Source organism: Mauremys mutica, chromosome 14 (assembly GCF_020497125.1).
Source record: "Mauremys mutica isolate MM-2020 ecotype Southern chromosome 14, ASM2049712v1, whole genome shotgun sequence".
Lineage (NCBI taxonomy): Eukaryota > Metazoa > Chordata > Testudines > Geoemydidae > Mauremys > Mauremys mutica.
The window spans coordinates 29,402,614-29,428,742 of NC_059085.1; the positions used below are offsets into that span (position 1 = coordinate 29,402,614).

Genomic DNA, 26,129 nt, shown 5'->3' on the forward strand with positions numbered 1-26,129 from the left:
ACTATTATCTTTCAACTCTAATAAATACAGATGTGACTTGTGAGCATGGTCTTCTATCATCTGTTGGTTAGTTACTTCTACTGCACCTAAGATATAACCCCTAGCATATTTAATGCATCAGTGACATTGATGTAGCCTTAATGCTGGAGAAAAGATACTTTTATATTATCTGAGTATTAGAATTTATAAAATAAGTAACATTCACACTTCAACTTTTGTTAGAAGAACTGCTGCTTCAGATTACCCCATTCAGTTCTATCTTAGATTTCAGTTAGTTTAAATTAATAGATGGCCTTGTTCATAACTCCACAGCTCTCCAAACAAACCAAGACACACACTTGAGGAAACAAACAGTCAGAGAGAGACACTACACAGAATATCAAGGCTTGAATGAGAAAAATAAATATTCATTTGATGAAGATGAGGTAAGTTGTGAGGCCAGATAATACCCTTATATATTTGCATAAAAATCCAAATAAAGTCAATACCTGTGTGGTTTTTAAAAATATCTTTATTGTTATTAGTGTAGTCACTTGTAACAGGAACCCAGCACCAGGATGAATGACCAAGTTGAACCCTAGTGTAAACAGGTACATCTCCATTGATTGTCAGTGCAGTTACACCCACTTATACTAGGGATGTATTTAGTACTACTTTTTTTTCAGCCCTTCACTCTCCTTTAACCACCACCTTCTGCCCAATACCTGGTCCCTGTGGCCACAGAGTGGAGGGCTGGTGCTGACAGGTGGTTGAGTCAGGATGGGGCAGCTGGGGCTTGAGTGCTCCCCTGGTGAGGGGGCACGCTAGGCAGGTCAATGTGGTCAGAGAAAGGAGGATGGGACAGGGCTCTTCAGAAATCGTCTCCCTGCCATAGTTTCCACCACCGCCTCTGGTTTCATTAATAGGCAGTAAATCACAGAGCTTAAGGAGGTAAGGTCTCCGAGAGACACTGCACATGCATTGGCTATTCTGCTGTCAAGGCAGCAGTTCAGGAGGGCTATGAGCCTCACCAAACATGAGACCAGGTTCAGATTCTCACTTCCATCTCTCCTTTATTGGAAAAATCATGATATTGGGCTAATTTAGCAATTTCTGTACAATCTGTGAAGGAAGCTGCCCTCCACACCTTAGCCATTAGGGGTCAGTTGGCCTTTTATCAGGACAGGACCAAACCCTAAGGACCAGGGCCGGCTCTAGGTTTTTTGCCGCCCCAAGCAAAAAAATGCCCCCCGCCCCTTTTTTTTTTTGGCTTTTACACATGTTTGCACTTTGCAATGTTGTTGTTTTGTTTTGTTTGACTGGGTGCGGTACTGATGCAGCATTGGGCTCAAGCAGATTCGGATGCAGTCGTCGCCCAATGCTGCATCAGTACCGCACCTAGTCAAACAAAACAACAGCCGCAATCGGAGGCTGAGCGAGAGCCCTCCAAAGGGGACAGTTATCTCTTGAGACAGCCCTTGGCTTTCCTGGGCACGCTCCGTATTTCAGTCTTACTAGGAGCTGGGCTACTGCTTCTGAGCGCTCTGCTACTTTCGCTCATTTAAAATGAGCCTGATGTTCCCCAAATCATTAACTGACTTGGGTAAGGAGCATGCTGGAGAATTGCCTGCTGTGTGACGGGTGCTAATTCCGACACTGCCACTTGATCAAAGGATCGGGTCATTATCTTTAAAAAGTTGTGCCTCAATGAAAGGATTTCCCCTGGCTCAGATTCGTTTCCAAGGAGGCGGGCAGGAAAGAAGAAGGGGAAAGCTGGGCTAACCCTTGGATGGGGTGATATTTCATGGCGCTCTCTCCTGGTGTGTCTCCCTGAGCCCCACCAGCTGTACTGCAGCGCAGGGTTACCTGGCTGGTGGCACTGACAGTGTTACTGGCCGCTCGGGGCTTCCTGCCCGGCCCTGGTAAGTTCTCCGCGGCTTTCTCGCTGTTCTTCAGGGGACTCGGGCTGTAGGAACATGAAGTTGCTCTTGGCGGACTCTGGGGTCAGACAGACTTTGTAGCAGTAGCCGGAGGGCCGCTGCCGGACACATCCAGGCAGTTGCTGGGCACTTTGTTGCCTGAGGAGAGCTGGGGATTGATGTTGGACTTCTTGAAGAAGGCAGCCGGAATGCCACCCCTGGAAATGTGCTGCCCCAAGCACCTGCTTGTTTTGCTGGTGTCTAGACCCGGTCCTGCTAAGGACCACACCCAGAATTTTGGCTCTTTTGCTGCCAGAGTTAAAGGGATATCTGTTTCCACCCAAAGTTGTATCCTCTCTTGTTATGAGGCTGCTAATCACCCTGTTCCTAGGGTTATAGCCCATACCACCAGATCTCAATCTACTTCCATTTCCATTTTGAAGAATGTGTCCATTACAAAAATATGCAAAGCTGCCACTGAGGCTTTGATTTACACCTTCTCAAAACACTATGCCTTACTGCATGCCTCCAGGACAGATGCTATCTTTGTATTGCAGTTCTACAGACCATCTTAGAGCAGGTTCTGAAGCGTCCACCTTCTTCAGGGAGTACTGCTTAGGAATCAGCTGAAGTGGAGCACTCATAGGGACATAACTTGAAGGAGAGATTGCTCACCCTATACCAGGGGTCTCAAACTCAAATGACCCCGAGGGCCGCATGAGGACTAGTGCATTGGCCCGAGGGCCGCATCACTGACACGCCCCCTTGCAGCCCCTGGCCCCACCCCCAATCCACCCCTTCCATGAGGCCCCGCCCCTGCCCTGTATCTTCTCCACCTCCTCCCCTAAGCGCGCGGCTCCCCGCTCCTTCCCCCTCCCTCCTGGAAAGTGCTAAGCGCCACCAACAGCTGTTTGGCGGCTTGGCGGCGGGAAGCGCCTGGAGGTAGGCAGAAAAAAAATGAAGAGTAATATAGTAGTATAGTATTAAAATATAGTATGCTATTAAAAGTTAATTTATTAACTTTTTAATTAACTTCTTTAACTGTAATGTGAAACGTCAGTGCTAATTTTGACAGTCATTTCATTTTTGGCCACTTAGCTGGCAGCGTTTTGCATCAACCAGAGCATCAATATTAGGTTTGATATCCTGAGACGAAACCAATCTCAGTGTTGCTTGCAAATGTTCATCAGTGAGCCTTGACCTTAACACAGATTTGTTAATCTTCATGGAAGAGAAAAACTGTTCACATATATATGTACTTCCAAACATTGCCATTATCCTTGCAGAAGCAGAGAATAACATGGGAAATCTTTCTTGTGAAAGAAACCTGTAGAATTCTGGAATTCCAACATCTGTATACTTCTGCTTCAAAATTGTGTCACACTGAAGCTCCACTAACTCCATCTGCATTTCCTCTGCAACATTGTCAATTTCAACTGCAAATGGTGTGGAAAAAAGTAGAAAATGTGGTTCAAGTGCCTTGAAATCTTTAAACCGCACATCAAACTGTTTGTGTAAGTTAGAAATGATCTCTGCATATTCTTTCAAGGATTTGGGTTCAACTTTTCCTAAGGAATTCAGAGTTGAGAAATGGACCAAATTGCCAGCAGTCAGCTGTTTCCCCCATAAAGTAAGCTTGACTTTGAATGACTTAATACTGTCATACATCTGTGTTATCACCTGTTTTCCACCCTGAAGTTTCAAGTTCAGTGCATTCAGGTGATCAGTTACATCTGTTAGAAAAGCAAGGTTGCAGATAAAAGTGGAATCAGCAAGCTGTGGAACCTCCTTGTTTTTCATTTTCATGAAGGAATCAATCTCCTCTTTAAGTGCAAAAAAACGCTTCAAAACATTTCCACGACTCAGCCATCTAACTTGAGTGTGATACAGAAGTTCCCCATATTCACTGTCCATACTTGCTAGAAAAGAAGTGAACTGTCTGTGATTCAGCCCTCGTGCACGTATAAAATTAACAGTTTTAACAACTACATCCATAACTTCTTTCATTTGTAGACTTTTACTACACAGGGCTTCTTGGTGCAAAATACAATGTATAGTGGTGAAGCTAATTCCTGGTATATTGAGGCTGTTCAGTTTGGTCTTCAATAATCCAACCACACCAATGTTTTCAGAGCACATTGATGGCGCACCGTCCGTAGCCAAAGATACGAGTTTGTTCCATGGCAGCGCAGCTTTTTCAATGCACTCTTCCAATCCTTGAAATATGTCACGTCCCGTTGTGGTACCCTTCAGTGGCATTAAGTCTAGCAATTCTTCCGTTATATTCAAATTGCAGTCCACACCTCTAATGAACACTGCACACTGTGCGGTATCTGATACATCTGTACTCTCATCAAGAGCAATTGAAAATACTTCAAAGTCTTTTGCCATTTGAATCAATTGTTTCTGCACATTATCAGCTAAATCCGTTATCCTGCAGGCAACTGTATTTGCAGACAAGCTTATGCCTTCAAAAACTTTCTTCCTATCAGGACATAAAATTTCACTGGCCTTCATAAGACATTCTTTTATGAATAAGCCTTCTGTAAAAGGTCACGATGATTTAGCTATCATTTCGCTTATCACAAAACTTGCTCTTACTGAATCTTTGCTAGACTTGTTAATCCCTGAAAATAAATTTCTTTGCTTGGCAAATGCTGCTTTAAGTTGCTGAACTTTTTCCTCTCGGATTTTTCCGGTGAATGCATCATATTTTTCACGGTGCATCATGTCATAGTGCCGACGCACGTTATACTCCTTGGGAACAGCAATCGTTTGCTGACAAATAAGGCATTGAATTTTATCTTTTACCTCTGTGAAAAAATATAAATTCTCCCATTTGTCTTGGAAAACTCTCTTTTCTTCCATGAGTGTTCTTTTTTTTGACGAAGTCATTTCCAAGCAGTTTTAATAAATATATACACTCAGTAATGCACCTCACTCAAAGGACAAAACACGCACTTAGATTTACTGCCTAAGGCTCTGGGAGGGAGTTTGGGTGGGGGAGGGGGTCTGGAGTACAGGCCCTGGGCTGGAGTTTGGGTGGGGGAGGGGGTCTGGAGTGCAGGCTCTGTGCTCGGTGCAGGCTCCAGGCTGCGGCAGGGGGTGGGGGTGCAGGCTTTGGGACGGAGTTTGGGGATAGGAGGGGGTGCAGGGGTGAGGGCTGTGGGGCTGAGGGTGAGGGGTTTGAGGCATTGGAGAGGCTCGGGGCATTGGAGAGTCTCAGGACTAGGGCAGAAGGGCAGGGGAAGGGCAGCCTGCCCTGGCCCTAGTGCAGGGGGGCGCTAGGACCCTGCGGCAGCAGGTGATGCCGGAAGCCGGCATAGCGGAGGAGTGGAGTCAGCGTGAGCTCCCGGGCAGGCTCCCGGGCGGTGAGGGGGCAGCAAGTGGGGCCAGGGGAGAGACCCGGCCCCAAACATTGGGGAGCAGCGCGCGGGGAGCTTAGGCACAGAAAATAACTCGGGGAGGAGGGCGGGGGTGAGGGGAGTTTGGCGGCGACAGGAAGTAACTGGGGGAGCTCCGCGGGCCGCAGGGAAGAGCTCCGAGGGCCGCATGCGGCCCGCGGGCCGCATGTTTGAGACCCCTGCCCTATACAGTCAACTGGAATTCTTTGAGTAATATCCCTGTGGATGTTCCACTATCCGTCCTCCTTTTCCTTTGCATCAGAATCTTATCTTGAAGGGACTTTGTGGTAGAAAAGGAACTGAGGGTGGTTCACCCAACACTATATATCTTTGGTATGGGGCACAAGAATAGTTAGGGTGTATGTGCAGACCAGGTGCAGCTACCAAATCTCTGCTCAAAAGTGCATGGGGCACAGTTATTGTATAGGATAAGTAACCTCTCCTTCTGTTATTCTGTAGGCCTCTATAATATAAGAACTAACATTTAATAATTATGTTAAATGGTATTTCCACTTCAACGCTATATACTTTTACATAGTTTTTAAATAAGTCAAAATAAATACTTACAGAGCACTGAAAGTCTTTCATTGGACACACATGCAAGAGCTTTAAAAAAGAGTAAACGAAGAATCCGGAAAGATTTTACAACAGAAGAAGTAAACTATCTTTTGAGTGGTGTAAGGAAAATGGGCTATCACTGGAATTCAATTTTGTGGTCCTACCCATTTCAGAAAGGACGGACAAACGTTGATCTTGCTAAAAAATACCGCCAGTTACAGACACATGTAAGGGAAACTTAATTTTCTAATAGTCTCTTTATGCTAAAGTTAAAAACTGATTTGAATTGTAACCTCTAATTGCATTTTCAGTTTTGCTGTGAAATGACAAAAGTGTGAGATTTTGTGCTGTGCCTTTGAGGCACGTCACAGAAGTTGCAGCCCAGGGAGCAAAAGGGCTAAAGTGACTGTAAGCCACCTTTTGTGCCCTCCCAGTTCAGGCTGCTCCCTCTTGTAACTGAGGGCTTGGCTACGCTTGCGAGTTAGAGTGCATCAAAGCAGCCCCAGGCACCCTAGCTCACTACCCGTCCACACTGGCAAGGCACGTAGAGTGCTCTGACTCCAGGGCTAGAGCGCTCGTGGTACTCCACCTTGGTGAGAAGATTAACACTTGGTGCACATTGGCTGAAACGCCCAGGCGTCAGTGTGAACGAGGTGTTGCATTACTACGCTCTGATCAGCCTCCGGAAATGTCCCATAATCCCAAGTCAAGTGGCCACTCTTGTCATTGTTTTGGAATCACGGCAGGCATGCTGATATGTCCTTTGAAAGCTCTGTTTTTGACAGACGGCATGCTTATCTGCTCCAAGACAAAGCAACCATTACTGTGGAATGCTGTATGTGACAGAGAGAGGTGGAGGGGAGAGGGGGGTCTGCTGCTGTCTGAACTTACAAGACAGCATGCTGACATGCTCTCAGCCCCACCAAAACCCACTCTCTCTCCCCCCACATATACACAACACACTCCCTGTCACACTCCACCCCACCCTCCTCATTTGAAAAGCATGTTGCAGCCACTTGCATGCTGGGATAGCTACCACAATGCACTGCTCTGTGTCCGTTGCAAGAGCTGCTAATGTGGCCATGCCAGTGCGCTTGCAGCTGTCAGTGTGGACAGATTGCAGTGCTTTCCCTACTGCGCTCTATGAAGGCTGGTTTAATTCAAAGCGCTCTACATCTGCAAGTGTAGCCATGCTGTAAGACAGCCCTAGTAGGCTGCCTAAGCTGGAGCAGCCTGTTGCTCACTGTGACTGTCTTCTTCAAGCCCTGTGCTGGGAGAGAACTACATCTAGGACTTTTAGAACTCCTTAGTGTCATTCCCGCCCCATTACTCAGAATACAAGGGCCAGGATGAGTGATAATCTCACCCAAAATCCCTAAGATAGTCCAACATATTGACTAGGGACTGGAAGCCAGGAATTCTTGAGTTCTAATTTCTCTCTGAGAATGACTTGTTTGGCCTGGGGCAAGTTTCTCTATGTGTATATCAGTTTTCTCTATCTGTAAAATAAAGATGATTTTTATTTACCCCTTATGCAAGGGTATGAAGGATTATAATTGATTAGCTAATACACCTCTACCCCAATATAACATGACCCGATATAACACGAATTCGGATATAACGTGGTAAAGCAGCGCTCCAGGGCGGCAGGGCTGCGTGCTCCGGAGGATCAAAGCAAGTTCGATATAACGCGGTTTCACCTATAATGCAGTAAGATTTTTTGGCTCCCAAGGACAGCATTATTTCAGGGTAGAGGTGTATTTGAAGCATGTTTTGAACAACTAGCAGGTATTCTTCCTCTTAACCCTGTTATATAATGTGTACTAGATCTTGTATCACAATTTAGTATATGAAAATACCAGTTTGTCTTGACATTTACTTTTTTTTTTAAATTTTACAGAGGAATGAAAATAAAGAAGATCTGTAACATCTTTCTAAAGTATTTTATATTCTGCTAAAGAATTTGGAAGTTTAAAGGACAGAATTATAGTGTAAATGAGTTAGGTATTGTTAATATTCACTCTACATATTTCACTTCAGATTTTTTATTGTAATTTGTATAGGGCTAGGCTCTGATGTAGACTTAAGTGAAATGTATTTTGATAGGTATTTTCAGAATGCTAATGTACATTCATTAAATAAAATGTATACCAGGAAAATTAAAATGCTTTAACTGTACTACAGAGGCACACCCAAAAAAACCCAAGGAAAGTTGGCGCCTGTGTCACAAACTACCCTGCTGTGTGGGTATACAGAACTAATATTGAAAGCTGCTAAAGTTGAAGGAGCCCAATTATAATGTACATCTATACCAGAATGAATAGGAAAGCAGGTTGTAGCCATTTTTATTTTTAGAACATTACTTATATGCAGTCCTTTATAAACCTCAGTTATGGACCCTGTCTTTATGAGCTTACTATCAAACTAATTCTGTTTTGGATGTTCATTTAATTTCCATTTTTTTTGTGTTAGTAGCCATTCTTCCTTTACTCTGAAGAGCAGTGGGTACTTTAAGCTAGTGTTCTTGTATTCCCTTTAGACACGGTAGTAATAGTGTTGGGAATGCCAGGAGAAGCCCTGATCAGAAGGCCCCAGCCCTGGGAGATTGGACTGATGTCTCACTCTCACCTCCCAGAAATAAGCAAACCAGAGAGCCAAGCTCTCTTAGGTTTCCTGCAAATGTGGAGCAGTAATACAGCGGTTGAAAGACCCTTGCAGGACAGAAGGGCTGGGGCTAGTTTTTATTTCTGTTAATTTAGTTTTCGTTCCTTTGTCACCTTGGAAATTGGGATTAGAGGCCTAACCCTAGAGCAGATCCCAGACAACAATGCAACCCCCCTGAGAAGGTGGGCTGATATAGGAAGCAGTCAACAGAAGCAGCAAGAGATCTGATGAGACGAACAACCCCTTGTTACAGGCTCCCTGGGTTTGGAATCCAGGGTGGAGGGAGGGACGGGGTTCCTGTACAGCCTCACCCACAGAGGCTAGCATGAAGACCCTGATAAAAGGATCAGGACTCCGGAGCTTGGATCTGAGCTGATGACCTGATGTACAGTCATGGCAGTACTGTTGAGTTGAACTCTGGTTTTCCCTGAAAGTGGTGAGACTAAACACGACCTGGCTGGAGTGCTGAGTCACAAAAACAGGTGGGCTAGCAGCAGACCTGAATGGCCAGCCAGTGGGGCCACATAAAGAGAAAGCCCTATAACACAGCACCAAGCCACAAGGCTGGTGAGTCAGTTTGGGTATATCTGCACTGCAGTTAGATACCTGCAGCTGACTTGGGCTAAGAGGTTGTTTAATTATAATGTAGATGTTCGGGCTCAGGCTGCAGCCTGAGCTCAGACCCTATCACCCCACAGAGACTTGAACCCAGGCACCTGCCCAAGCCTGAATGTCTAAACCTCCATTAAAAAGCCTTTTAGCATAAGCCCTAGTCAACTGGTATAGGCCAGTTGTGGGTGTCTAATTCAGTGTAGACATACCCTCAGTAACTAATACTAATTATTTGATCATCTGAACAAGAAAGAAGAATGAATAGGATCCACATTTATCTAGCTGTTAAAAAAGGATGAGGTTTTTAATACCAAGATGAAACATGTGGGTTGAAGTGTATCTTGTATTTCATTCACTCTGTCATAAAATCTGATGATAGAGCTAGAACTGCACATGAATAAAGCCATTGTATACCACAGCTTAACAGCTGATAATACATCTAACAATACATTGTGTTTCCATAGAAAAATAAATTTACCTTCTTGTTGTAGTATTTTCATAGAACTTGTCATAACATACATAAAATCAAGTAGTTAGATATAAAACAGTACCTACAATTTATGACAGCTTATTTTCAAATTCCATCCTCAGTGTTGAGAACCCCAAAGAGAGTGTGACAGTTACCTAATGTCCCATTTAGCAACTTCAGTCTCTGCCCACAATCCTGCAAAGAATTACATACACTTATTGCACTGTGAGTAGTCCTCTTCCCTGGGGGACTTTTAGGCCAATATTTTAAATTGACTCTAAAGAAACTCTTGCTACATGTATGCCTGTCCCAGTTTAATCTACTTTCTATATGCCCACTAACATGACTGTTATCACTAACTTAATTGTGTGTGTTGAGTCTAAATTCTTTAACTTTGTAAATACAATGATTCATTATGCTACGCTCATTTACACCAGCAGAGGTTCTGAAACAGTAACTCCACTGACGTCAATTAGGTTACTCATGTAACAGGAGAATCTGTCCTTTTCTGTAATATTGTACTGAGTCACATGTAAGATGTCACAAATCAATAAGAGTAAATAATTTAGTGTTAGACTTAAGCAGCCACGCTTGTTGTGATCTTATATAATGCACTACAAGACTTCAGGCGGGCCAAGAACAGCAGGCTATTGTGATGGGTTATACAAACCCCACTCCGGACAACAAGGGACTAAAGAGCTGCTCTGGGCTCAGGCAGCTTCATACCACACCTGCAATACATGCACATGCATAGAGGAGGAGCTTAAAAGAGAAGCAAAGAAGCGTACCTGTTGCCACAACCAGTAAGAGAACAGACCCTCAACTCCTGAGGAAAGGGCTGACTGAAGGTAGGAGCTCCTCAGATGAGTGCTCCCCAGTGGCCCTTTCCTGAGAGCCAAATTCTGATGTACCTTGAGAGGGAATAATTCCCCTCCATTTCCTATTTGTGTTAATTCCCCCTTCTTTTTGTTCATGGATTACCCTGGAAAGGAAGAGACTTTAAAGTGACCTGGACAGAGGGCCGAGTCACAGGAAGATGCAGACCACAACAGAGGTGGGGCAACCATCAGCAGGAAGTCCCCAATGGGAAGAGAGCTGCTATGCCATGCCTGGCCAGAAGAAGGTGCTAACAGTGAGTCAACCCCTTCACAGCTATAAAATGGTGTATTCCTTATCAATGACAAATTTGTTAATACAGTGGAATGCAGGGCCCCAACTTTCGGGTGGGCAGGCAATGACAGACTATGCTAGCTCAGCTTCTCCTCCAGCACCAGGCCCTCTTCCTGGCCCTGCTGCCCCCAGACACAGAGCTTCACCTGCTGAGTCGGGCACACATATGGGGCGGCTCAGGAAATGGCAGGGCAGAGCTGCCAGAGCATAGCTTTCGGAAGGGCGCGCACATAGCTCGGTCCTGGATTTCACATGCCCAAGTGACGCTCTGGGCCACTGTGGCAGCACTACACCCTGCTCAGATTTGGGTGAGCCTGGATGCTAAGTGGATGGGCCACGGCCCACCCGTGGCTATGCCCCTGGCGGAACCTCAAAGATATGAACACTAGAGTTATGGACTTACCAGTCAACCGGACACCATGTGAAATCAGAAATCCTCAATCAGGCAGCAGTGCAGACCAAAAATAAATAAATAAATAAAAGCAAATACTGTACTGCCTTGGGACTTTAGCCCCAAAGCCCAGGGCTTCAGCCACAGGGGGTTGGGGGCTGCAGCTGCAGGGTGGGGGGGGGGGGATCAGGACTCTAGGCGGGGGGAAGGCCCTCAGAGCTTCTGCCCCTCGGGAGCACCAGGGCTCAGGGATTTAGACTGCGGCGTGGGGGGAGTTTGGGGCTCTGGGCTTCAGCCATGTGGCTCTGTTCCTGGCTTCAGCCCCGTGGGGGGCGCCAGGGCTCGGGGTTTTAGCTGTGAGGGGAGCACCAGTTTCAGCCCCAGCATTTCCCACGTAGCTAAAGCCCCGAGCCCTGGCATGCCAATGCCCTCCCCCCTGAAGCCAGGAGTGGAGCCCTGAGCTCCGGCACCCCCCGCAGCACTGAAAATGGGAGCAAATCTGTGGGGCTGAAACCCCGAGCCCCAGCACTGCCCACAGGTCTAAAGCACTGAATTCATGCTCCCTGCCTGCTGCCCTGAAGCTCCGAGCCCCCTGCCTGGAGTCCTGGTGCCCCAACGGTTAGAAGCCCCAACTCTGCCTCGCCCCCCATCCAGGGCCCCAATCCCCCACTTGCCCTGCGACTGCAGCCCCAAGCCCCCATGTGGCTGAAGTCTGTAACCTCTTCTTCAGAGTTACAGATCATTTCAGAGTTACAGACAACCTCCATTCCCAAGGTCTCCATAACTCTGAGGTTCTACCGTAGATGCATTTTTGCTGCAAAATTATGAATAGTGACACCAGGTCCCCAACTAATTTATGCTTTGAAAAACTAATCTAAATACTCAAGGAAAAACTTTTTTGAAAATTACAGAAGCTAATAAAACCATTACATGTAAAAAAAAAAAAATAAGCTGCCAGGATGTCAGAGCAACAAATGTAGCAGAGTTCCACACCTTACAGAGTCTATAAACAACACATGGGAGGTTTAGAGAAAGAGATAGGATTGTAGGTTAGACAAGCTTTGTAACGTATCTTTTGTTACATACAAAAGTCCGATTTCAGAGCTGTTTAAATTTATGCTACAAAAGACTAACCGTATACTGTAAATGGGCACTACTAAGTGTATAAGCATTTAGAGTGACTGCTGAGAAAGTCTTATACTGATAATTAGCAAAATTTAAGTCAATTAGTAAAATTAATATATTGTTTAGAGTGTTCTACATAGAGAGCCTAAGAGAAGGTCAGAACTTTTTGTACAGAAGATTAGGTGTGTCCCTGGTGAGTTCAGCTATAATAGTCCTTGTCTGTTAGCCTTGGCTGGGGAGCTGTCCAGAGTACCATGTAAAATTAGTTAAATGTTACACTAAATTATTAGACAGCAACTACTATCAAATTTGACTTCTGCTTACAATTGAACAGATTACCATATGACATTCAGAAATCTGGGTAAACCCACTATTTGCTCTGATTATGTCATATTTATAGAATGCTTTAAAAGTATTAGTAACTTCATTTTTCATTGATAAGTTTAATATTTCATTTTTATTTTCTAGTTCAAATTATGTAGAGGCTCTGATATAATTAATTTTAACATGCAAATAATGTTAATATTCTGTAGTTAGTTAACATGGGTTTTGCCTTATTCGGTGTGCAGTTTTCTTAATACTGCACTAACATCATTACAGGGGGGAAAACGTAATTCTGTAACGTAATTCTTGGTTTTCTGCTGCAAAAAGTCTTTCAAAAATCCTCAATAGGTATTTTAACATTTGTAGCTGTTGTTTAGCTCTGTATAATATACAGTAACTGCTTTGTATCGGCTGAATCAATGCATCATAAGCATCTTTCTTCAAAAACTTACAAAAGGTGTTCTTTGAGCGACATACCCTCAAAGACCCAGGTCTTTCATACACTTATGAAGATGCTTAACTTTACTACTATTAATACTCCGCTCAGTGATGTTACTCATGCTCAGAGGTGCTGGGGTACTGCTGCACACCCTGGCTTGAAGTGGTCTCCATCGTACACAGGGTTCACAGTTTGGTTCAATGGCTCTCAGCATCCCCACTACACAAATTGTTCCAGCATCCTTGCTCACGCTAGTAAGGTTAAGCACTTAGATCAGGGCCGATCAGAGACAAAGTTAGTCACTGGGAGTGGCATACACATGAGGACGGAATTTGGCCCTTTTTAAGGAGACTCTTGTCAGGCTTCTTTCTATTAAAGATTGAGCCCTACCCAAATAAACTGCAAGTGGAGAAACCTAATCTGTTATATGAGAATTGATTAGGCTACAATTAGTATATATGAAGAGGGGAAAGAATTACAGTGTCAGGGGATCATAATAATAACATGCTTCTAATGCAGACTAATGGCTGAAGAAGACAAATATTTAAACATCCCTCTCTTCTTCTCACACATAGAAATGGGAATTACATTAGTGAGATTTAAAGGCTTGAAGTGACTAGAGACTAACATTACTTCACCAACATAATATTCAATTATAAACTTTGCCACTAATTTGATCCAAGGACAATAGTATCCTCTTCAGTGGGGCTATTTGGGAAGATGAGTAAATGAGTTGTACATCTAGTTTAAATCAAGTAAATTGTTTTTAATTTTTTCATTAAGCGCCAAGACAATAGTTCCTCTTCTCCCTACCCCAGTGTTTCAAAACATCATGTACATTTTATAGGTTTAAAATTACAGTATGAAATAATTTATAACCATGGTCACACAACTTGTACCTAACATAAAAATAAACTGAAAGTGTTTTCCTGTAATAGAAAGGAAACCCCATTCTTCCACTTGTTATAATGATATGCTTGGCATCCAGAACTGGACACAGTATGCCAGCTGAAGCCTCACCAGTGCCGAATAGACCAGGACAATTACCTCCTGTGTCTTACGTACAACACTTCTGTTCATATACACCAGACTATTATCATTTTTGCAATTGCATTACATTGATAACTCATTCAATTTGTGATCCACTATAACCTCCAGATTCTTTTCAGCAAGTGCTACTGTCTAGCCAATTATTGCCCATTTACAACTGTGCATTTTGATTTTTCCTTCCTAAGTGGAGTACTTTGCATTTGTCTTTATTGAATGTCATCTTGTTGAACTCAGACCAATTCTCCAATTTGTCACGGCCATTTTGAATTCTACTCCTGTTCTCCAAAGTGCATACAATCTCTCCCATCTGTAAATTTTATAATCATACTCTCCACTCTATTATCCAAGCCACTAATGAAAATATTGAATAGTACTGGATGCAGGACTCACCCCGTGGGACTCCAGTTTCATACTGAACCATTGATAATTGTTTTAAATGTAATCTAGATGACATTTATCTTGTTTGCTTATGAGAATGTCATGTAGGTTTTTGTCAAAAGCCTTACTAAAATCAAGATATATCGTGTCTACTCCCCTCCCCCCCATCTACTAGGCCCATAACCCCATCAAAGAAGGAAATTTGATTGGCTTGACATGATTTAGTTTCCTTGTTTACTTTTTTAAATTTCTATGAGAACATTATTCTATTTTCTTGTCTCTATTAAGTCAAACTGCTTAATCTCTCAGAGAGGAGAAAGGATACATTTATATAGAACTGCAGTGAGGATGCTATCATCAAGACTTCAGGTGACTGGACTGAAAAAGGTTCTTAGACATTTCTCACAAAACTCCTGCAGTGTATGGGATATCACACACTATGGCCTCCTTCTAGCCTCTATCCCACCCTGAAATCAATGCCTCACCAACTGCCACTAGGATAACACAGAAACTGTTACCATCAAGTGCCTTTAGCTGTTTTGTACGCTTCCTCCAGGATACCGTTGAAGCCTCATATACCTACATATTGGTCTTTTAGTTCTTGGCACCCCACCCTTACCCCTCTAGAAGAAGAATCATGGCTGTGGCCATGACCAGTAAGCAAAGGTGTGGACAATATTCCTGCTCGCACCTCTCTTTTGGTAACTATGGCCCAGGAATTTATATATAAACCTCCTTTCTCCTCCCACATTCACAGTAATAGTATTATTGCTGGCCACACCAATGTTCTTCTTCAAGGAGTGTCCCTGTGGGTGCTCCACTGTAGATGTGTCTGAGTCCCTACGCTGCTGATCGGAGAACTTCAGTAGCAGTGTCCATTGGGCCCGCACATGCGCAGTCTCTCCTGCTATACCAGGAGGCTAGCCAGCGTGTGCGGGCTAACAGACCTCAGTTCCTTCTCAACCACCCCTGGACAGAGACAGAGATTTAGCTGTCCATTTGCGGATTGTTAACTCTTTTTTACAATTGCTAATTTTTAGCTTCCTTTGAAGCCTCTTTTGTTTCTTTCCCCCATTTTACTGTTTATTTGGCCATTTCCAGAAAAAAAGAAGAAGAAGAAGAAGAAAGGACTTTTGTCAACTTACAGTGGGAGGGGAACCCCCAGACAAGAGTATGCTCAGGTCTTTGGGCTTCAGGAAGTGTTGCACTTGTAATGAGGAGATCCTGGTCACGGACAAGCACTACCACTGCATCTGCTGCCTTGGTGAGGGTCACATCCAGCAAAAGTGCTCCCTCTGCCAGCATCACTGCCAAAGACCCTGCAAGGACAGAGAGCTTCGACAAAAAAATTATCATTATGGAGGTAGCTCTCCTACCCCAGTCCTCCGGCAGGTGAGTCCTCCCCCCCCCACCTTCAACTTTGTAGGACAATGGGTCAAATAAATGGGATAGGGACTCCTCTCACGGGTCAAAAAAGAGAGTGGGAAGTCCCTTCAGTGAGCCCAGGGATAGCTGAAAGCGATCGCCATCTCTCTTGATATCCTCGGCACTGCTGGCACCGAAACCACAATCTGGCACCCACACCTCCTGGTTCTGCTGCTACGGGTCAAAAACTCCCTGGATTGATGGAATAACCCAGCCATAGCATGCAAAGGGATTTCCTTCTTGCAGGCATCACCATCATCGCTCCTTACCACCCATGCATCGCTCATAGGATGGGGCACGCGTTTAAACAGACTCACAACACAAGGCAAATGGTCACCTGTGGAGATATTGCTTCACATCAATCTCCTCAAATTGAGAGCGGTCAGGAATGCCTGCACTCATTTCCTTCCACTGATAGCAGGATCACAGATGAAGATTATAACAGGCAACATAGTCTCCATGTACTACATCAACCTCCAAGGAGGGGCCAGGTCGCCCGCCCTATGTGCAGAAGCGATGAAGCTATGGACTGGTGCATCTCTCACAATGTCACCTTGTCTGTGGCTTACCTCCCAGGCACACAGAACTCGATAGCGGACAAGCTCAGTTTCAAATTCCCACACAACCATGAGTGGGAGATGCACCTGACAGTACTTCACAACTTGTTCTCACAGTGGGGAACACCTTCCTCAGATCTGTTTGCCACTTACCATAACCAGAAGTGTCCACAATACTGCTCCAAAGCGGGGACGGGACAGCACTTTCTGGGTGATGCTCTCTTTTCCCCCTGGGACAAAGACCTTTACACCTTCCCTCCGTTTCCTCTCCTGCTAAAGATAAAGAAGGACGAAGCTCACGTAATCCTGATTGCTCCTATTTGGCCAAGACAGACCTGATACCCTTACCTGATGCAGCTCGTGATGTGCCCGACGATCTTCCTTTTGACCACTCCGCACATCCTCTGACAGGACAAAGGGTGTACCATACATCCCAACTTGGGGATTCTCCGTCTCAAAGCATGGTTCCGAGGTGGCTCCAGCATGTAGAAAGCTCATGCTCAAGGGAAGTACAAGAAGTTCTATTACACAGTAGAAAGCCCTCCGTGTGATGCACTTATCTGCAGCAGTGGTCCAGGTTTCAGATTTGGTGCACATCCCAACCAATCTCTCCCGTGTCAGCAAATCTCCCACATATTCTGGAATATGCTCTGACCCTTAAAAAAACTGGGTTATCCCTGAGTTCTCTCAGGGTACACCTAGTACCTATCACAGCATTTCACCAGCCTATAGTGGGGTACTCAGTACTATCACACCCAATTATCAAAAGGTTCCTCAAAGGTATAACAAACCACTTCCCTCAAACTCGACTTCCTACCCCTTGTGGGACCTAAACCTGGTACTGAAAAGGCTGACCAGGCCCCCATTTCAATCTATGTTCAAATCTATGTCACCAGTTTACTGACATACCTATCAATGAAAATGGCGTTTCTGATAGCAATTACCTCGGCTAGAAGAATAGGGGATGGTGCATCCCCCTTACATAATATTCTTCCCAGACACAGTTACACTCAGGCCACATCCAAAGTTCATTCCTAATGTAACCTTCTCTTTCACCATGTGCAGTAACAGTGGTTCTTCAAGATGTAAGTCCCTATGGGTGCTACACAACCTTCCCTTCTCCCCTCTACTTTGGAATTCTCATTTACGACTCTGTGGTAGAAAAGTAACTGAGGACGGTTAGCTCCTGCGTGCTGGCTAGCCTCCTGGCGCAGCATGAGGAAAGATGGCACATGTGCGGGCCCAGTGGACGCTGCTACCGAAGTTCTCCGATCAGCAGCGCAGGGACGCAGACGCACCTACAGTGGAGCACCCATAGGGACACACATCTTGAAGAACCATAGTTACTGCACAAGGTGAGTAACTTCTTCTTTCTCACCTAGCAGCTGAGAGCAAGGACTGGGGAGAGAAAAAGCAAAACTCTTCCTCTCAACCTCACTCCTCTTCAGCAACTGGAAGTTAGCGTGAGCAGAAGTAAATGGCCTCTTCCAGCACTCATTCACCAGCAACAACTGGGGCAAGGAAAAGCCTAAGAACCGTAGCAACATGGCAGAATCCGTGGTAAGGAGCACAGTAAAAAGAGAGAAAGATGGATGTCTCAGAATTCCACTGCTTTGTTTTCGGACTTGCATCCAGTTGTCTGAGAGCCCTGCGGGCGCTAGGGGGCGCTGCTCCCTGCGGACACTGTGAGCGCTGCGGGCGCTAGGGGGCGCTGCTCCCTGCGGACACTGTGAGCGCTGCGGGCGCTAGGGGGCGCTGCTCCCCGGGACACTAGGCGGCGGCTCTCCACAGCCGCTGAACTCATAGCTGCCCGCGTGGCTGCCTGACCGAAGCGGCGCGCGGTCCGGGGGCGCCCCCCCCCCACAGGCCCCGCCTCGAGGACTCTGTCGGGCTGCCGTGCTGAGGGGTTGTGCGGGGAGCGGGCGCGGTGTCCCCCGGGTGGGAGGCGGCGGCAGCGGGCAGCCCCGTCAGGCGGGTCCTGGGCGGGCCCGGGTGAGGTCACTCTTTGTGGTGGCCGCGGCTGCTGTTGGCAAGATGGCGCCGGTGCTGGTGGAGAAGAAGTTGCTGGGGCCGGAGGCGGCCGGCGCCGCCGAGATCCCCAGCGAGGAGGAGGAAGGGCAGAACCTGTGGTGAGCTGGGCCGGGGGCTGGCCTCGGCTGCGCCCGAGGGTCGGGCGGGGCTGCGGTTCCCCCGGCGGGGCGGGGCGGGCTGGGGCTGGGTCCCCTCCCGGGGGAGCGGGGTGGCAGCCTGGCCGCGGCCCCGCGTGTCAGGAGGGGGCCGGGCGCGGCTGGAGGGCCCTGCTGCCCGCCTGCTCTCGGTGGCTAGTGCCGCGTGGGCCCCCAGCACCCCTGCAGCGGCCAGGCGGCTTGGAAGCAGAGCTGGGGCGCAGTGGCGGGGCCTGCGCTGCCCGGGTGGGTGGGATATCGGGGCGCCGCGCGTGGGCTCGCACCCGCTTTCTCCTGGCCTGGCCCCCCTCGGGGGACTCTCCCTGCGCCCTAGGGATTTCAGGGACTGAAGCCCCTCGGCAGCCCTGGCCACAGCGCTTCTGCACTTCCTGGGTGGGGTGTAGAGAATGACTTGCGTGTAGTCACATAGGAAATCATGGCAGAGCTGGGGATGCTCTGTGGTCTCCCAGCCCTTACGCTTTCACCACTAAGTAATGGGTCTGATTTCCTCTCCTGGTCTTAAAGACAACAGAGTAAAGGCAACCTTCTCCATAGGTTAGTACCAGTCAGGCAGTCAGCAGTCATAGCTTTAGATCTTCTTACAATTAGTAGGCCTCTTCATTAGAGGTTCAAGTTTGTAAAAAAACGATTCGCTGTTGAATGTGTCACTGAGGCAGTGCAACATTCTTTGTCATAAAAGTGAGCAGCTCTGGAAGCTGCCTTTCAGATTATCTGAGCGAGGTATCTGTTTTGAATATTTTTATTTAGAGATTTCATAGCTGGTAGATATTTTTTCTGAATGGATGACGTTAGACAGGTCTGCTTAAATATCTGCTCATAAGGGCTTTGGAGCTGACATTTACCTGATCTTTCTTTTTGGGTGCCCCACTGGCAAACTAACAAGTGGTGCTGTCCCCATAGGTCCTCAATACTGAGTGAAGTTTCCACCCGGTCCAGGTCTAAATTACCATCAGGCAAAAACATTCTTGTTTTTGGTGAGTAGTATCTTCAAGCAGTGGAGAGGGTTGGATTTCTTAGAAATAATAAAGCATGGTGCACACACAGAACAGGGTTTTTTTGTGGGGGAGGGAAAGGCGGAGTTAAATGATTTAACAAAATTCATTCAAAACTTTGTATGGACAAAACCATGAGTTGATGCACGTAATTTGGCTTTAAACCTGGCTTATATCAGTTAGCTTGCATTGGTAAATGTATACATGCAAGCTAACCCAATATAACATGGCAAATATAGATCTGCATTTGTACTGGTTTAACTTAATGTGTTTTTAAAATAACTTTAAATGGGTAGACAAGGCCATTTTGTTGGACTATAATTGGCCCATCATGGGTGATCATAAATTTTATCTTTTCTTTCAGGCAGCAGAAATGTAGTAAGTATGGGATCCCCAGGTTGGGTGGAACTTGAAAAGTTGCTCTGGAACTGGCTTTGCTTATACTGGGAATTAAGAGGTGGAATATCAGATATATCAATTGGTATTAAGATATAGATAAACTTACTTTAAATTCATGAGGTGCTATGTGATGTCCCTGTCCCCAGAAGAGTGAACTGTCTAGCCTCATGCTGTTAGACTATATTCAAACTAATGAAATATGTTTTTGAACAGTGCAGCTGCTCTTCTCACTTGTCAACCTATAAATTCACAAATTTAGCCCCAAAACTTGAGGAAGGGAGAAACACAAGAACCCCTTTACAAAAAATTTTAACCTCTGAAGTTTGCTTAAAAAATCTTTCCAGTAACAAATACACTTCTGAATGTATCTTTTTGCTGTACAAACTTATTGGCAGGTGATGATGGTTCAGGTAAAACAACACTTATGACTAAAGTACAAGGAGCAGAGCACAGCAAGAAAGGAAGAGGATTGGAATATTTGTACCTAAATATTCATGATGAAGACAGAGATGGTAAGTTACATGCTTTCAGGTGTAGTCTTTTGCTGAAATTGAGTAGTTGACACATTTTTATAATCATTATGGGTGTCCGTAGTGTATCTTTGGATTACAGTGAAATAGCTGTCTCAGCATTCCCTTGTTGTATACGTTGTAAGAAATTGATATGGCTCATAAAAGAAAAATGCATTTCACACGTAGAGTATTGTGTTTCTCTCTGCCCTTCCTGCAGTCTGGGCTCTTTAAGGAAAAATACATTAGAACAACTTGTTCTCAGAGGATCCATTTACTTGCAGGATGACATTTTGCTGATGTTGATTTACTAGTACATTATTCATCCTGCCTACACTCAAATAAAGGTGCATACCAAGTCTTGAGCTACAGGAAGGATTCTTAACCCATCCAAGAGCAACCAGGATCTTAAATTTGGATTTCATAACTTCTTATTGTAGCCAAAACTTTTTAAACTAAGTTATATGTAGGTTACAGTCTTCTGTATCTTGTGTCTTTGGTTAGGTTATTGCCATCGTCTACATAATGGAGAAATTCCAGTAAGCATGGTTAGGTGAGTGAAAAGGAGATCTTAAGCCACTGACAGAACCAATATTTCCTTTTCTTCAAACTGGAGCTTGTCTTTCTCTTTTCCTCCTCTCCCACTTCCCAAAACTTGTTGCTGGTTTCATTGCAACTGTTCTCTGGTACACTGGAGGAAAAAGACAAGTTAACTAAAAGAGTCAGCATGGTCCAGGAAGTAGAGCATTGGTCTGAAAGTCAGGAGAGCTTGGTGTTGTGCCACAGACCTGCTGTTTGATCTTGCACAAGTCACTTTACCTCTCTATGCCTCAGTGTCCTTATTTATAAAGTGAGAATATTGATATTAACCATTATTTGTAAATGCTTTGAGCTCTCTAGATGAAAGTGATAATGGTGTTGCTCTTCTGTGCCCCTGAAAATAGAGGACCTTAGGAGCAGTGCATTGGCCACATTGCTGCTTGTGTGTAGGACTGACACACCTCATGCTCACATCGATACTCAGCAGAGGCTCGGTACTTTCCTTGCCAAAGATGCCTTATGAGTCATACTCCTTGAATCCAGAGACGGCTAAAGTCGTCTACAGGCTGTCATACTATATTTGACCCATAGGCTATATGGTCTTGCTGGCATTGTGGTCCTCCTTACGCCTGGGGGTCTGGAGATAATTAATCAGACATAAAACCTACTGCAACTTACCCTTCTGCTTCTCCCAAAGCAGTGAAGATAACATCTTCACTGCTATCTCCTCTGCCACCCAAATGGATACTAACATCTGCAGCATTGCCTTTTCTGTTGGCCATTATTCCTGACTGCTTGCCTCTTTCAGAGGCAAGGGAAGGAATTTGGGATCTGCAACAGTACTTTAACCAGCAGGAAGGGATTGCTCCCTCCTCACGCTCTCTTATAGTCCTGGGTAACTGGCAAGTACCACTTTCCTCTTTGGAGACTCATCCTCTTTAGTTGTCCACCTTTCTGAGGAGCAGAAAGAGAGCAAAGGAACTGGCAAGTGAGAAGAATGCAGTGTTGAGTAACATCCAGTGAGCAGCTTACCGTGTTTCAGACTTTGACTTATGCAGTAGCATCAATATCTTTTCTAAGATGGTATGTCTGAGTCAGGTCATCTGCCTTTTATCAGGGACTCAGGCCTGTGTCAAAAGAAAGGATTCCTGAAAACCAACAAGATGCTGGAGGAAAATGAAGGGCACCAAGTCAACATTAGGTCCCTGGAACTCTTTCATTGAAGCAAGAAGAGAATGGCCTTTGCATCTTTCTTTGGTTCTAGAGACCATTATCTGGTATCTTCATGTTTCCAGACTTGGGTCCAGAAGAGTCTTAATCTTGGGAGGAAAAAGCAAAATATGTTGGGCAGAGAACTGGCTCGTCTTCCCTCTGTACCTAATTTAGCCTTTAGAAGCAAGATGATAAATTTGATTGCTCATGAGTCCAAAGCCAGATAAACTTACTTTCCTTCTTTCACCCTTTGCTTTCCTCTTTCCTCCCTCCAAAATCCCATTTGAGCATTTAGTTCATTTTCTTTCAACTTCTAGTAGAATAGTTATAGATTGTTAGGCCCTAGTGACTTACCTTGGAGCTCTTATTCTTACCTTTGTCCTTTCTACCACATCAGAGATTTCTGCCCAATTCTTGGGAGTAACTAACATCTGTCTTGGGTGCCAAGTTATTCATGTAGTCCTTTTCTGGGATAACTGGTCAGTTCAGGCCAGTTATTACCAGGTATTAGTCGTTCAACATTACATGCACACTATTTTGATCTGTAAGTCTCCAGACATATTAGAACAAATCCACTACTTTATCTCTACCTGAAGAATCTCCTTCATAGCGTGTTATCCCCTACTCTACCTAGGCCAAGGGATTTATTCCATAAAAGAGGTTCAGGGACACTTGGCAAGCAAGAGGATCCTCCAAGGCCAGTAGGCCTGTACCTTAAGCTAATGTCATTTCTTCCACATACATGACACTTTCAGCTCATCTGAACATTTTGGTCAGCAAAATTCACTCAGTGTGAATGACCTGTAAGCCTTATATTCCTTTGAAAGTTTACCAGACCCTCTAATGGTGAGAGTTTCTAGGGATTGTCATGGAGTTCATTTCAATTTCTTTTCCCTGGCTGTGTAATCACCACCAGTACATCTTATCTAGGTAGAGGAGCACATTGTCAAAAGCGGATGTAATTAGTGGAACATGTGGAAGATGAGCTCCATATAGCTCTGTTACAGCATATTTATTTATAAAGTGGCTTTTAAAATCTTTTCTGCCACTGATCAAGGGTAGCGTTGTTAAGTGATAATGTACAAGACAGCAGACTATTACATCAGCAAGGGGTGAAGTGGCAGGAGACAAAGGCTGTGTGGGATTGATGCCCAGATAACAGTAGAAAGAGCATGCTATCAGACTGCTTCACACTGCAGGGGCAATATAAGCAGATTCTGACCATGGCAGATGTGGTTAAAATAGGACCATTCTTCTATGGTTGCATCATTTTATTTTTTATTTATTGTACCCTAAATACATTTGCCCTCCTTTTATCTTAACAAGTTGCACCTGTCTGCATATCAGTGTATGATGTGCTAAATGTTTGATTCTTTATTCAGTCATCTCATTATTACAACTTTCCTGAAAGATCTAGTTAACATCTTCCTATCACGGAATAGGTTCTGACTGGTGGGATGTTGCCATGACGCTGATAAAGTTGATAGGCACACTATTCAAACCCTGGCAAGAATGCTCTTTATACTACTTGTTTATAAAGTAGTTACACCTGGAAGAAATATGAGTTGCAAGTTTTACTACTGATCATCCCACTGAACACAGAATAAATTTTGTCATGCATCTTCATCTCTCATTAAACTGAAAAGGTGTCCAAAGGTGTTTGACACAAATTAGACTTTGTGTTCTTCCCAGCAACTTGATTTTACTTAGCATCCAGTATACGGAGACTAGTTTACCTAAGATGGCTTTGAGCTGCTGTTTGGATGGGGACTAAGGCATTTAGCAGATAAATAAGACTGTGTAGCCATTTCCCAATTTGGAATCAGTACAAAGCCATTTTTTCTTAGGCATGTGCTCAGTGGATTAGACTGTGCAATGAGACATGATTTATTATTTAGAGTCTTAGAGCCCATAGTTAAGTCAGCATCGATTTAAACGTTTCTGTGGGGTTGCTAACTGGAAGCATGTACCTGAATGTATACAAAACCACTCAACTGGTATCTAGAACAAGTTGGTCATCTTAACTTTCAAAAAGTAATTTTGCAATTCATGTTTTTATTAAAAATTCTCAGCCCACTTTCCTGGAGCTTGTATTAGCTAGACTTCCACAACTGGAAATGCAGATGAGACTTCTTAAAAAATAGAAAATGGTTGCTTAACATTACTCAGCCCGACTTCCCCTCTGTATTCTCATAGGACTTTTGGGTTTAACAGAAGGGACTGAGGCAGTAGGACTGCTTGGCCTTTCTGTAATTTCAGCTCCAAACATTCAGTGCTGTGAGAGTACTTCTGTGGCTCCAAGGGGCACTGCTTTCTAGAAGTTCCAGAAGTGTGATCGGTTCTGGGGGAGGCATATCTCTCAAGTGGGAATATGCAGCAACAAAGCTCCCTAAGAACCACAGTTACTGTGATGAGTAACTGTTTAAAGTAAGTGGATACTACTAGGAAGCACAGATGGGAGACGAGACATCTTTAATCCAATTAAAAGCATAACTGTTGACCTATTTTCTGGGTTGATGGTACTTGGATAACTTAACTGAACCAAAGTCAAGCAGTAAATCAACTTTTGACTGTTTCTTGAGTTCTTAATTTTTAAAGTCACAGTTAAAAAAAGTGGTCATATTTTTAACTGTGTATGTTCTCCGTGTGCTCAGTCTTTTATCCTCTTCATCTTTCTAAAAGTGTCCTGATGAAGTCTCAGGTGTGTGACTCATTGGCTTAACCATGTGAGGATGGCCACATTTGCTATACTTTAGATTATTTAAAGTGCAGCTTGCACCAACTGAGTTTTAAAAAAGCAAAATGTGAAGTCATCTTAGAACAGCGGTACCAAACTGTGGGGCGTCCCCCCCAGGGGGTTGTGGAGGAATGTTTTGGGAGAATGCGGTGGGGCCTGAGCCAACCCTCATAGCGGACGGTGAGGGAGCGCCACTCTACTCCCAGCTCTGCTCTGGCCCCGCCCACAGCCTCAGCTCCTGTCTGCAGCTGCTGGGGAGGCGGATTATATTGGGGCAAAAGGGGGGTGCATAGCTTAAAATATCTACTGAATTTACAATACATACAGATCTTCAGTAGAAAGTTCGAATTCTCACATGTTGCATATAAGTATTGTCATGAAAACACATCTTGCTACAAGAGTGGAGACCAGTGATTGCTAATATTAGATACTTCAGTGTTCTTGGCAGAATATTGGTTTGCATAAAAGATTACATGTACAGGTGGAGTAGGGGTTAAATTATATTGCAATTCCAGTTGGGCTTGTTCATAAACTGATTACTTTGAAAGCTGCATTTTCAAATTTATTATAAATGTGTATTTTAACCTCTCATGCTAGACTTGCAATACTTTGCAGGATTCTGGCTAAATATACTAGCGCCTAACACAGTAAAGCCTTAATTGTAGGCACAACTGTAATGATCTCATGACATACTTGGAGTCCAGGTATGAATACATATGCCAAATTCAGCTGTGCTGTATAATCTACACCGCTACCTCGATATAACGCCACCAGATATAACACAAATTTGGATATAATGCGGTAAAGCAGTGCTCCGGGGGCGCGGGGCTGCGCACTCTGGTGGATCAAAGCAAGTTCAATATAACACGGTTTCACCTATAACGCGGTAAGATTTTTTGGCTCCCAAGGACAGCGTTATATTGAGGTAGAGGTGTATTAAGTGAATGATTGTAACACACTAAGCAGAAAAATGAAAATGTGTACTTAGGAAATGTGTACTTAGGAAAAGCAAGAGAATACAGATCTTCATACCTCTTTGCCGCTAAGTTAAAACCAAGATTCTTACAGAAAGCAACAACTCATTTTACAG

The 26,129-nt window shown here is 44.7% G+C and overlaps 2 protein-coding genes across 8 annotated transcripts in view; both read left to right on the top strand.

Annotated features, from left to right (window-relative positions):
- The window catches only part of TERB1 (telomere repeat binding bouquet formation protein 1), a 58,839-nt gene extending 50,830 nt beyond the window's left edge, over positions 1 to 8,009 (top strand). For all 7 annotated transcript variants that reach the window (XM_044986812.1, XM_044986816.1, XM_044986819.1 and 4 more), the window contains 3 exons: positions 313 to 425; positions 5,872 to 6,087; positions 7,761 to 8,009. In XM_044986812.1, coding sequence (XP_044842747.1) covers positions 313 to 425; positions 5,872 to 6,087; positions 7,761 to 7,787 — 356 coding nt within the window. In that variant the 3' untranslated portion in view covers positions 7,788 to 8,009. The remainder of the gene's footprint in view (positions 1 to 312; positions 426 to 5,871; positions 6,088 to 7,760) is intronic.
- Positions 8,010 to 18,440: 10,431 nt separating this feature from the next.
- Positions 18,441 to 26,129, top strand: part of DYNC1LI2 (dynein cytoplasmic 1 light intermediate chain 2) — a 40,690-nt gene continuing 33,001 nt past the window's right edge. The window contains exons 1-3 of the mRNA XM_044987439.1: positions 18,441 to 18,593; positions 19,551 to 19,624; positions 20,437 to 20,553. Of these exons, the coding sequence (XP_044843374.1) occupies positions 18,499 to 18,593; positions 19,551 to 19,624; positions 20,437 to 20,553 (286 nt within the window). The 5' untranslated portion in view covers positions 18,441 to 18,498. The remainder of the gene's footprint in view (positions 18,594 to 19,550; positions 19,625 to 20,436; positions 20,554 to 26,129) is intronic.